Source organism: Tasmannia lanceolata, unplaced genomic scaffold (genome assembly GCF_043159265.1).
Source record: "Tasmannia lanceolata isolate RefF3 unplaced genomic scaffold, GAP_Taslan_0.1 ptg000037l, whole genome shotgun sequence".
Classification (NCBI taxonomy): domain Eukaryota; kingdom Viridiplantae; phylum Streptophyta; class Magnoliopsida; order Canellales; family Winteraceae; genus Tasmannia; species Tasmannia lanceolata.
In genome coordinates this window covers 11753302-11767474 of record NW_027518714.1, presented here as the reverse complement: position 1 = coordinate 11767474, position 14173 = coordinate 11753302, and the positions used below count along the sequence as shown (strand labels likewise).

At 37.5% G+C, this 14173-nt stretch overlaps 1 protein-coding gene across 1 annotated transcript; it reads left to right on the top strand.

Moving 5' to 3' along the window:
- Positions 1-5095: 5095 nt before the first annotated feature.
- LOC143862131 (Galactose oxidase/kelch repeat superfamily protein) lies at positions 5096-6837 on the top strand. Its single transcript, XM_077373122.1, has one exon. The coding sequence runs from the start codon at positions 5352-5354 to the stop codon at positions 6513-6515; it is 1164 nt and encodes a 387-aa protein (XP_077229237.1). The 5' UTR covers positions 5096-5351; the 3' UTR covers positions 6516-6837.
- The last annotated feature ends 7336 nt before the right edge of the window (positions 6838-14173 follow it).

Below are 14173 nucleotides of genomic sequence, written 5' to 3'. Positions count from 1 at the left end.
CGGTACCACTACCGCCCCCCTTGATATTTGATCCAACAGCAACTCACTTTTTGAGGATTTTGAGGAGCTGCTGTTGGATCAAATGTCAAGGTTGGTGCTTCCACCGTACGAATGCCTTCTTGATTTAAGGCCTTACACCATATAATTTCTCATAACTAGGACCCTTTATTGCTGTAGAAGTAAAATTTACTATTTTTGGCCATTAGGCCCTCTATGTAGGACCTACTAATATATAATTCAGTAGCCCTCTATATATGGCCTAAAGCGACCAAAGTATATCATTGTATAAGTGGTGTGTGTTCAATTTTCTTTTCCATGTAATAAGCATCCAAGTGGAAAAAGTTTGTTAAACCAAATGTTTAATATTTTTTTAGGAAAGTAATGAAAATGGTGTTAGAGTATTAAGATCACACCGTTGGATCATCTTGGGGGAAGATTAGGAGAGTAGGTTAGATTAGGCAACCTAAATAAATTGGGATAATTGATTTCGTGGTAAATTGAGATAAGAAGGCTTGATTAGGTAACTAGATTAGATTGAGCTTATCTCTTTCCTTTCTTATATTAAACTCTGTCTATATTTTATGCTTCCAGTGTTTATTGGGCTCTTTGTAAAGCACTCAAGAATTACTAAAATCCCTAATTTTATTACGGTATCATAGCGTCACGGTCCTAGCTTGGCCTAGCCACATCTCTTGTAACCAGAAATTCTCTTGCAGACAGAATATCTAACCTACGATGTTTTGCCCATTGTAGCCCATTCTTGCCTATTGTAACCCATTTCTTGCCTATTCCAGCATTGATCCTTAGTGACCTATTTTCAGAAGGATCAATAATCTAAAATTGGTCTATGGAAACTCGCCCATCAAGACTGAGTATCATCTAGCCCCATTGAGGCAATGATCTGTCATGATCCATTGGCTTTTATAAGCCCTCTTCGTAGCACATCTTCAACTGGCATCTTATTTGACAGTCAGTATCCACCATCTTTAGCTAACATTTGGCAAACATCAGAGGTATTCATCATTCAATTTTGTCAATGTACTTCAAATCAGTGGATGTTGTTTTCTTATGATAAATTCTAGTAAAAAATTCTATTTTCATATTTGGGAATTTTATACGTTTGAGGGGCATGTTAGAATATGAGGGATCTCACAATTGGATCTTCTTGGTGGAAGATTAGGAAAGTAGGCCACTAGGCAACCTAAATAAATTTGGATACTTGATTTGATTTGATTTGGTGGTAAATTGAGGTAGGTAGACTTGATTAGGTAACTAGATTAGATTGAGATTATTTCTTTCCTTCTTTATTTTTAACTCTTTTTACGCTTTATTCTTTGAGTGTTTTGTTTAAACACTGTTGGGCTCTTTGTAAAGCATTATGTGGAAAGGGCTTTCCGTCTTATTAAACAAGCCATAAGGAAATCTTACCTTAATAAGGTCTTAAATAATCACGAGACCAACTAAGCTTTCTCATGATATAGTAAAGATTGATTGTTAAATAAGCTAAAGCATTAAATAAGCTATTACATTTATAAGGTATTCAATATTACATTTATAAGGTTTTAAATAAATTCTAGGATTGAAAACCAAAGTTTTAGTATAGAAATGCTTTTGCAATGTTTTAGATAGCGTGAGGGCAAGCACAAGACACCTCATGGTTTTCCACTTTTCCCCTATTCAATAGATAGAGATATTCACATTTATGAGGTATAAAAACTCATTTAATAGGTAAAACTTCACATTTATCAGTTATATTTTATGGGGGCGAGGTTTCCGAGATATCGTGCAGCCTGAGCAAGAAGCTTGGAGAAGAGGTAAATTCAAAGCCAAAGGACAATCCTCCATCCTTGCCCGCACTCTTTTTACTGCTGCAGTCCATCACACTTGGATGGAAAGGAACACCAGGATCCATGAAGGTAAAAAAAAGCATAAAAAAATTACTTTAAATCTAATCCTCCGCGCAGCTCGGGAGAGGATTTTGTTCCTAAAGCTCGAAGACACCATGAATGATGAAAACAAGGAAATTGTGAAAAATATGAATCTCCCTTGGTTCAGCAGAACTTTTGAACCAAGAACTGTCATATGGCAACTAGGGCTGCTTATTCGGTTATAACCAAACCGAATTACCTTATTATACTAACCGAAATAATTTCGGTTAGTCAAAATCACTAACCGAAATAAACTTTCGGTTAATCGGTTAGTTCGGTTATAACCAAATTACGCAGAAAAGAAGAAAAAAATTCAGATTAAAGGGTATAGAAAAATTCAGAAGGGCAGAGAAGAAGAAAAAACAAATTCAGCCCAGAGGCCCCAGATTACTAAGATTAGAGAAGAGTAGAGAAGAAGAAAAGAAACAATACAAACAAACCTTCCCTCATAGAAGGGCAGAGAAGAAGAAGAAGAAAAAACAATACAAACCAACATACACTTCCCTCTCCCAAAACACCCCCAATAATCTAGATTTTAGCTTTAAAAAACCTACCGAACTGCAGAGAAAAAAGTAATATAGGAACATTTACAAAATCCTAATCTGTCCGAAGAAAAAAAAAACAGCACAAATAATGAAATAATCAAACCACGAACTACTCGAAATGATTCCCATAACCAAAATATCTATCGAAGCCCTAAATGAAAAAAGGGTTTTCGAAACTCCATAACCAAGATAATCAAACCACGAACTACTTAAAAAAAAACAGCACTGAGATAATTAAACCATAAACTACTCGGAATCATGCAACATACCGATCTCACAACCCCGGGAACAACACTCAGAATCTTCAGATCGAACAGATAGCGAGGCCGCCTGCCGGATCCCAATTCTCGGAGATGTTTATAGCCGCGATGTCTTGCTTGGAGAGGTGGAGACTGCGGCCTGTAGAGTCTTGCTTGGAGAGGCGAAGGCCGTTGAGTTTTGCTTGGAGATGCGCTAAGGCGGTAGTAGGTAGAGAAGAAGAGAGTAGAGAGATAAAAGTTGAAACCCTAGAAATTTTGGATATGTTTCTAAGTTTCTTTGATTCTTTCTAGCCTCGATTTTGGAGATTAAAAAAAACCCCCTCGATAGTCGATCTTAAGTTTTTACTCGGCACAACCCCGCGCTAGTTAAGCTCTTATTGAGTGGGGGCTGTCCCAGGTAAAAAAAAAGGGGTACATCATTTCCCTATAAAAACAAACACAATTAATAGCTTAAAATTTAAATCAGTTTGTTCGGTTAACGGTATTATTTCCACTTACTAACCGCAACCGAAACCGAAAACCGAAATAGGGGTGTTTCCAAAACCGAAACCGAACCGAAAATGACAAAAACCGAACCGAAGACAAAAACCGAGTTCGGTTATTCGGTTACCACCGAATAATGAACAGCCCTATTGGCAACCACCTCCTGATCCATTTGTCAAGTTGAACTCAGATGCCTCCCTCTCAAATGATTCGGGAAGTATTGGAGGAATCTTAAGAAACAGAGATGTGCGGCCAATTGATGCTTACTCCCTGAATCAAACTCCATCCTCCATTCAAGAAACTGATGCGATCCACATAGGAATTCAGTTGGCCAGAGACCTTCACTTTTAGTGTTTGTGGATTGAATCAGATTCTCTGATTGCTGTCAATGTTATCCTCAACGCTATGCCGTGCCCATGGAGGAAGATCCTAACCCTTGAGAAGATCAAATCTAATCTTGCTAAGTTCCATTCCTGGAAAATCACTCATGTATGGCGAGAAGGGAAGAAGGAAGCTGACCTTTTATCAAAATCTCATTGTCCTTGTAAGGGAATTAACATTCCTCTTGCTGATTTTCCTGATGATATGAATGTAATTTTAGGTGAAGACTCCTCTGGAATCCCTTATTTGCGCCTGCAATTTTTCTTTTCTTCTTACAATATATCTGGTGGGGGTTTGCCTAACCCCAAATTACCCCCAAAAAAAAAGACACTATAAATACATCATCTCCATGTAGTTTGACTCATCCAACTCTTTCATTCTATAGGACCTCACATAGATAAGGTGTTCCTAAGAAACCATCTCCATACCATAATCCTAACCGTTCGATCTATAGGAGCCTACTTTCTAGCCATCCATTTCAAAACCTCCACAAATCATAACTCTAACCATAACCTATAATCCTAACCCTAACCATAACCTATAGAATGAGTGAGTTGGATGAGTCAAACAACTATGGGAGATGGTGTATTTAGTGGGTTGCTCAAGGTGAGCGATAGCTCATAAACCTTTTCCCTATATTTTATAGGTATCGAGAAATTTATTATAAGATATGCCCTTAATAGCTTATAATAAGTTTAGGGAAATGATATCAGCACTCCAATGTTTTGATTTCCACCCTCTCTTTGCTTGTCTTTTAGCATTTAAAGTGCTTGTGACAGCTTTTTGGGAGCTGTAATAACCTGTTGAATACTAAAAGACGAGAAATTATACGGTGGCTGCCCTTTACGTATAAAGGGCGGAGAGAGAAAATATCCAACCCTTGATTTTTTATCAATGAAAAAGTAAAAAAGGGGTGTTTGACCGGGATTAAAAATCAAGGGGAGAGTTTTTTCTCTCTCCGCCCTTGTTGTTTGACGGTCGGCCACCATATATATTATTCTAAAAGACAAGCAGGTAGAGCGTGATATCATCATTTCCCTAAGTTTATGAACTAAATATAGAGTCGGTAAGAATTGTAGCTTTGACTTGATGAAGACCATTGATTTCGTGAAATCAAACTTTAAAATCAACGGTACAGCTCCCGTTGGTTCCTATATCATTTTTCAGATCAAAATGATAAGCGCACCTCCCTGAAAATAATAAATCCTGACACGTGGCTAGATAGATCGATACAAACACGTGGATAGATAGATCCCAGTCCACAATGGTACAGAGAATTAACCAATCCCCGAACAGAAAAATTCCAAAAAGGACCCCTTACCTTTCTTAGATATTTATTAGTAAGTGATATATCCCCTATCTGTTTAACTTAAGACAGCCCCATCTAGTTTATTCATTAGTCATTACTGCTCTTTAACACTGGAGGAGGCTGTCTCAAGTAAAAAATAGGGGACACTATATAATTTCCCTGTTTCCTTGTAATATATGAGAGATGGAGAATGAAGACAGCTCAATAAGGCGTGATACTGAAACTTGAACCGTGGGAAAAGTCACGCTCTACCTTCTCTTCTCCTCCTCCTTTTCATCTCCTCCACGCAAAACCCTAACCCTAGCTCATCATCTTCTTCACCGAAAAAAAAAAAAAAAAAAAAACAAAGAAAAATCGACAAAGACGAAAAATCTCAGATTCCAACTCTCCATTTTCAGGTCAGTTTAATCTACATATAGTTTTACTATAGTTAGTATTTCTTCTCATGGAAATCGAACTCGATTCCCGATCCGTTACGTCCGATTGGGGATGTCTCGGATCCGATCTGACTGAGTTAATCTTATCTCATCTCCCGATCCGATCCATCGTCAGAGCAAGCGCAGTGTGCAAGCTCTGGCGATCTGTAGTCACACAATCATCTTTCTCTTCACGAGTTTCCGCCACAAAAAAACCCTGGTTTTTTCTCTGTGGACAAAACAACGTGGTCTCGAGAAAAAACCAGGCTTTCGGATTCGATCCGGAATCCAACGAGTGGATCCGTTTACCAACCACTCTCTTCCCCATACCCGTCCAAGAAGAGTCCTTTATCGGATCCGGTGGGTTTTTCTTCACTACGAGTTCTTCCACATGTTCTAAATTCAGCTACTCTCCTGTTCTTCATGGATCTTGGCGAGAAACCCCGCCTTTGAGATTTTCCCGTTGTAACCCTCTTGTTGGGGTTTTTTCTGATAGTAGTGGGTGTAAATTCATTGTTGTGGGAGGGGTTCGATTCATAGGAGGTCTAGTCGATATCGAGGACCGATTAGCGGTCGAGATCTATGATCCGAATTCCGATTCGTGGGATCTCTGCCCTCCCCTGCCTGCCGATTTTCGATCTGGGAATTCTTCCCAGTGGCTTTCTTCTGCTCTCTTCAAAGGGAAATTTTTCGTGTTTGGGATTTATTCGGGTTTTGTTTCGTCTTTCGATCTAAGAAATCGGATCTGGAGTGGGGTCCAGACGTTGAGGCCGCCTGGGATTCTCTTCTCCTTCTTGCTCGCGTGTAGGGATCAGCTTGTTCTCGCGGGGCTCTGTAACTCCCCGCGAGGGCCTTCGTTTAATCTTTGGAGGGTTGATCATCAGACTATGGAGTTTAGTGAGATCGCGATCATGCCACAGGATCTTTTGTATTGTTTATTTGATAGTGATGAGGATGAGAAATTCGCGAGCTTGAAGTGTGTTGGGTTGGGGGATCTTATCTATGTGTTTAATGAGCAGCATCATAAGATGTATCCTGCTTGTGTTTGTGAGATTAGTGAGAATTCTAAGTGTAATTGGAGGAAGATCCCTGATTTACCAGCGCCTGTTAATCGGTTTCATAAGGTTATAAGCTTCTGTTCTACTGTGTCACTTGATAGTGTCTTGAGAGAGGAAGAGGGTGATCGCTTGTAATTCAGTTCCTTGGTTTGTAAAATTCACCTGTTGAAGGTTTTTATGTTGAAAGCTTAGTATGTAAACAAGAAGGCCTAATGTGGAAAGACACATTTGGCAACATGCATGTAGTTGCTTCGAGTTATTCAAATGTTTATGGTAAAATTATTATAACTTGATTATATGTTAATTGGGTGCGAAATATTGTGCGAAATAATCAATTTTCCATAGATATGCAAGTATGTAGATTTGGAGGTATTTAGGCTTTGGTTTTTGAAAGTTGAACTGTACTCTTTGAACTGTGAGAATGAGATTTATCATTCTATGAATGTAAGTTTATGTAGGTCGCACAGGTTCTCACAGTTGTATTAGAACTTTAGAAGCAACGGGGGTAAATGGCAGGCACCACTCCAGGGGAAAAACCCCCATTTTTCTTCTTCTCTACAGAGATCATATCAGATTCATGTTGTGCTTGCTACTTAGATATTTGTGACTTCTGCCTGAACCCAGCCCTACACTGAACTAAGAACTTATTAGGTAAAACCTAAAACAAATCTGGATATTGATATTGTCTTCTCGTAGATCACTTTTATTTGTTGGTTTTGGTGTCAGATTGGTTGTCCCATGTACCGGTCTGTTACACCTAGGTGCAACTCGTGACAATTTTTGTGAATTCGGGTTGAGCTTATCCCAACCTAACCCAACCCAACCCAACCCAAATTGCCCCACCATATATGGACCATGTAGATGTTCCGACTGAATAAGCATTGATGGTGAGACAGGCAGATACTGTCCAGCCAAGGATTTCCCTTTTAGAAAGGAATGCTGGCCCTTTATTTTTCTCATACCCAACGGTTAGATCTATACATCGGCATGATCACTGGAAAGTAGTCCAACTTATATGAAGGTTTCTTATAGCTTTAGATTAACTGACGTGCTAAAGGTCAACATTAGTTGTGAATATCTGTATGCGGTCTCCATGGTTTTAAATTACGGCCGAAATCTGAAATTTGGCGAAATTTTGGACATTTCGGCCGAAATATCTTGAAATTATTATTTTTAAGTATTGAATTATTCTGAAATTTTGGCCGATATTTCCAGACGAAATTTGGTAAATAATTAGATAATAAATTTATTTAATTACCAGATTTCATCTGAAATTTCAGTTTCGGCTTCGGTAAAGGCCGAACCCGAAACCAAAATTTAAATCCATGGCGGTGTGGAACCGCATGGTTTGGACTATCCGCGGCACACTTTTTTGAATGGCAATTATCTGGACACTTTTTTTTTGACCGGAAGATCTAGAGTTAATTATCTAGGCTTCATGAAAGATTGCATGCATGTTTGTTGCTGGGAAGAACAAGATTAAGTTGGTAATGCTAAGGATAAAAATATCCCTTCTTCAGGGAACCGAGTTTTAGATGTATACATAGGTAAAACCGTGTGCAAATTAAAAATGCAAGCCCATTTTGGCATGGGTTCTTTTTCTACGATTGCAATTGCAAACAAGGAACTTAGCTACCCCGTCCTAGTGTCCTTCTAGTTTTGGGTTGTACCGTGTGGATCCAAGGACGCATTGGAAATGGACAAACAAAACAAAACAATATCTCTCCCTTTTCCTTCTCTCCCCTTATTTCAACCATCCCTCTTTTGCAAGCAATGAGACTTGAACCTATGTCGACTGGTTTGCTCAACACTATTTCGTATTGCAAGCGGGTTCATGACAGAATTCATGATAAGGAAAAGATATAAACACAACCATGTTTTGATAATTGCACTGATCCATCTTGTCTTTTATTATTTAAAGGAAAAAACAAGCTGCGTTTGTGCAATTATTAAATTATAGTTGTGCTGATATCATTTACCTTCCTGATAATATATGCCAAAACTAGTGAATCACCGTAGTGTATAATAGATACACAGCTTGATGTAATTTTTGGCGTCTAACTACCATGGTTTAAAATTTCGACCGAAATCCGAGATTTCGGATACCGGTGGGGACCGAAGCCGGAATTTTCTGAAATTCCATTTTTCGTCCTTTATCAGATTTCGGTCCGAAATTTCGGTTTAATGACATTATTTATTAAAAAAAAGTGTTACTTGGAATTTTGGTCCGGAATTTGGAACCAAATTACCAAATTTCGGACCGAAATTTCGGTTTTTGGTGGGGTCGGAAACGGTTACCGAAACTGAAATTTTAAACTTTGCTAACTACTGTACTCTCGTTTCTCGTATTAGAGAATTTACTAGTAGGGAACCAAGCATCCTGCAAAAGAAAAAAAGTGCCATACCAATTCGACTCGCTGAGGGGAAACCCGAACAGGAATGTCCGATTTCTACTCCAGATAGGAACTCGGATTTCTACTCCAAATCGGAGTGGATGCTTCCATGAGTCTGTAAATTTACCAGTCATAATGGAAAGAAACTCGTCATATAACATTTTTTAGTGTATCATTTATTTAAACTACATGACCTACAAAATTATTCCTATTCCTCTTTTCAAAGAAAATAGAGAGCCCCCTATTTAATAGGCGCCTAAAATCTCCAACGAAATTCCCAATAGAATTTTCCCCTATAACTCCTCTATTAAAGGCTTTTGATAAATATCAGATTTCCTAAACTAATCAAAAGGAAAGGACAGTTAGCAAGATTATTGTTTTTCAAATTCCCTTCCTCAAATAAGTAGGATACTCAAATATGGGTTCGTAAAATGTCTCACCAAATTCTTATACATCAAAAAGAAATCCTTTTGAGTTTTGCAACTTCCTATTTCCTCACTCTAATTCAACCGAACTGTATTGTTGGAAAAGTAGGGAGAATCCCTACAACTTAATTAGCTCCTAAAATAGGGAGAGAGAGAGAGAGATGGGAAACAATTCAGGAACTCGATCATACGAAAATTTTATCCCAGATATTGTAAACTCATATTAACGTGAGAGAACCAAATCCCGATATTGTAAGAAACAATCCCCTCCTATTAACATGTGATAATGGGAATTTTTTATTGATTTATCGACTTAAGATAAATTTTCGTATTTGAGAGATTTTAGGAGGAGGGATATATGGAGATTTTATAGGAAAATTGGGCGGTGATAAATACTTTAACGGGATGAAAAGAAAAAAAAAAAAAAAAACGGGATGCCACTTGTCGCACTGGCAGCTTCCAGGATTCCGTTTTACATATATACTAGTTGCAGACCAGTGCGTTGCGCGGAACGAAAAACAAAGAAAATTTTGATAAAAGATAATTGAAGAAATTTTCCATAAAATTGTAACATTTATGGACAATTTTTTCTTTTGCAGACGATTTTTTTTTAAGATTATATTCTTATTAAGTGATTTCCAAATGAGAAATCAACTTCTTATAGATAAAGACTACTACCAAAACCTCACTATTGAGCCAGCAAATAAGATTAAGGAAAAGTGGGAAGAAAAAAAATTAAGAACCATGCGGCCTTGGGAACGTAGATTTGTCTTAAATGTAGGAAGCACTTTCACATCACAGCCTCTTATCTAAAATAACAATATCTATCTAAAATAACAATATCTGGTAGAGCTCACGCACAATGATCGTGAAGAAGAAAGTAGGCACAATCCAGAAAAGAGTCACAATATCAAATCCTGGAGTGCAGATATGAACTCACTTTTTGAAATTAATAAAACAGTGGTCTCTCCGGAGCCGAAGGTGAGTATGAATGACGATTTACGATCTGCGGAGGGATTGTTTATAATAATAATAAGGGATTTGCTAGTGATTTTCGCAGAAAGACATTTCGCGACTGGCTTTTGAATATTATTAAGGCTAAACCCCATAATTCTTCCCATGAGTACTGCAATCCACTTGCTCTACTTCCTTAATGTAAATTTCAAGCAAAAAATTGAATCTTTGATGGGGCTAGTACATACGGCATAAACTAAAACATAAAAGCATATACATGAGAAGGAGAAAAACATAAACTAAAGCATAAAAGCATAGACATGAAAAAGAGAACAACATGTCAACTACAACAAAAAAGCATATAGACATGAAAATGAGAAAGGAATAATATATTACATACTTCATTTGTACTTTGATCGGGTAGTAGGCTAGTAGCCATGGATTACAGTTCCCAAAATGCTCTCACCACCCAATCAAAAAGTATAAAACAAAATGAGTTCGCCTCATTGTGAAAATATGGTGAATGTCAGTAGCCTATATTTTTTTTAATATTGATTAGTACAAAGTTCAGTTGCTGATAAAATCAGAGAGCAATCCCTTATTAAAACCAAATTAATTTTTCCATGATACACTACAGCATCAAAGAATGAAAAGCTGCAACAGTGTTAAAACCTATGTATTCGAAAGCATGGGTGTTAGGCCTAAAATCGGTAACAGATATGACAGTGACGTAAGAGCCGAGCTGGAGGACCCGGGAAACCGAGGTGAGGGAGCTGAGGTGCTGAGCCATGCGTAAAGAGCAAACGAGTTCAGAATGACCAACCCGGAGTGTTACTCCGGACAGGCCCTTCGACACTCAAGTCAGTATGAGCAGGAGTGCAGAGCGAGTTTAAAAGTGGTGGGTGAGAAGTTATTACCCTTTTTATGAGCTTTGGAAGCCCTTTATTTGAGAGAAAACTGGGGTAGTTGGGGAGTTATTACTCCAGGACAGGTGTCGGCCAGGTATAGGTTCGAGCTCACCTACTCTGCTGTAATTACCAAAATACCCCTGCTGACGCAGGGTGCGGTGGGCCATCCTCGAGCCACGTGTCGACAGCTAATAGGCTGCTGTTTTTATACCCCATCAATGGGCTACGCATCCGTGAACACACAAACAGACGAAAGCTATCTTTTTTCTTTGAACTGGAAAAAAAAACTATTTTCAAAGCTATTTTCTCTCTATGGCAACTCCGATGTCCATACGAAATGAAACAAAGAAAGTAGTTACCACCACTTCCATTGGAAAATAATAATACTATGCAAAGCTCCCTAAGCATTAAAACTCTCAGATAATAATACTATTGAGAGACGTTTTTGGGATGTGAGGAGAGAGTGGGAATAAAGACGGAGAAACGATTTGTTTAGATTTCATTTTAAAAGGCATCCGTTTAGGAGAGTGAGGATTTGGAGATTTAACTGCTAAATTAAGGACTGATAAAATCCATGAGTTTTTTTAAAGATATGTTTTGAATGACATAAAAAGAACACCATGCGTTTTATAAAGATATGTTGTGAACCACATAAAAGGAATACCAATAGCTTGCCTCATTTATGCATTCTAGATAAGGAAAGGGTTGTATGCATTTTGTAAACAAATGGGCTTTAGAAGATTTCTAGAATCATATTGTGAGGTGGAGAAAATGTTGTGATCCGGCCTCTTCCACATCTTCCGCCCTTTTTAATGGTGGGAAAAATCATGTGAAACGACAATAGGTTTTGGGTGTTGGGGTGTCGTGCATTACAATACACAGAAGTTATGTACATAGAGTGGATGTACACAGATGTTATGTGTATAGGAGTGGTGCATCACAATACACAGAAGTTATGTGTATAAAGATTTACATACCAAACTAAAAAAACTTTTGAAATTTCATAGTTATCGTTTGCGAAAAAAGAAGAAATTCCATATTTTTATGGCTATTTATATTCTCCATGGTTTTAAATTTCGACTGAAATCCGAAATTTCAGATTTCGGTGGAGACCGACACCGAAATCAAATAAACCCGAAATGGTATTTTATTTCGTGGTCGAAATTTCATTTTTTCAGGCCATTTTTTCCATCTCCAGCGGCTTGCTCCATTTTTCCCAGCCCGTTTTCTAGAAACGAAGAGAGAGTTGTAATTTCTCACCTAACGTAAGTCCACCTTACGTTACCCATCTCCACGTGACCTAAGTCTTGAGGTGTCACCATCAAAATAAAAGAGAGTTGTAATTTCTCATAAAGAACCCATCTCCACTGACTAAGTCTTGAGGTGTCACTATCAAAATAAAAGAGAGAGTTATAATTCTCATAAAGAGAGGAGTGTTGTACAAGTAGCTGTTGAGGTGTGACAATCAAGTTATAAAAGAAGAAAGTGGGTTGTAATATGAAAACTTTGTAATATTTTACCGAAATTTTGATCGAAATTACTGAAATTTCAGCTGAAATTTTGTATAGAATAAAATACTGTTTTCTTTGTTTCGCTGGTTTTCGGCCGAAATTTCGATTTCGGTGGGGTCCGAAATCGGTACCGAAACCGAAATTTAAAACCTTGATATTCTCAAAATAAAATTTTAGCAGCAATAGCTATCTATTTATACACGTTGATATATATTTATTTTTTTTGCGATTTTATTGGAATATGAAAAATTCGAAATTATATAGCCATAAATTTAGTAATAAGTAAATTGCGTAAATAAAAGAGCTTTAAAATGGAAATGGATTTAGAAGGATGCGTTAAATAGAGATGCAAGATTTGAGTGCCATAAATTTAGTATTAAGTAAATTTCATAAATAAAAGAGCTTTAAAATGGAAATAGATTTAGAAGGATACGTTAAATATAGAGGTGAGATTTAAGCAAAGATTAAATCTCTCTTACGTAAATCCAAATTGTAAACGAAATTTGCACAGAGGGCGTGTATAGGAGGGGCTGACACGTGGCACCACCACAGCTTAGAGGATTCCGCTTTACTTATATATATATAGATTATATGATATGGTGGCGGACCGTGTAAATTACAAGGGCAGGGTGTCCCCTTGGAATTTTTATCTAAGTCGGAAGTTAAAAAAGGTGGTTTGACCAGATCAAAAATCAAGGGGAACCCTGCCCTTGTAATTTACACGGTCGGCCACCATATAAATTCTCCACATATTATACGTCTCACCTCCCATTATTTAAGCGGTATTGTGGACCCCAATCCGAGAGAGGCGGGGGACGAGCCCTCGGAAGTCTCTAGATCATCCACGTGAAGGATAGCTCTACCAAGGAACTCTAGAAAAGGTGCCGCTCACAGCATGAGTAGCGATGAAAGGTGAGATACATCTCGATTCAGGGACTAGCCCGGATTCGAGACATACCTTAAACAAAGAAGAGTCGTCATCCAAGGAAGTAGGCCCTGGATCCCATACTATGCTCTGTTGCAATGGATAACCAGAGATACAAAAGAAGGTTCGTGCCTGGTTACAAATTTGGAAGGTCCGAAGAGCAACTCGTCCGCCCAAATAAAAGCACCTGGTCTCTTATGCCATTTATTTATTGATTTTGAAGAATTTTGGGCGAAAGTCATATGAAATAGGAACATATATGAAGAGTTTTAATATGAACCTAGGAATTCATCGAGTATCTCTTCTGTGTTCGTTTAAAAATACTCATAAAGAGATAAAGATTTAAAACAATGGAATCATTGAAAGTCCATAAGATAGCTTTAATCTAAAAAAAAAACTAAAGAAAATTCATCTATTCAACTTCTGAACTAATAAATCAAAAAGTAATCCATATCTTAAATCCCTAATATGAAAAGAATACTCAATTAGAATGTAAAAAACTCAAATTTTAATGCTAAACATATCATCACTATTCTATTCTTTTTATCCCAACACAACACTAACAGAAACAAATTCAATTTATAAGATAGATCACAGCACAAACAGAATTAAGTTTACACAAATAGTAATACAATTTGAGTAGAAAAATATAAAATGATAGAAAAATAAAAACAAAT

What these genes read in the sequence shown, in the direction of transcription:
- LOC143862131 (XM_077373122.1), top strand. Translation starts at nt 5,352, where the DNA reads ATGGAAATCGAACTCGATTCCCGATCCGTTACGTCCGATTGGGGATGT.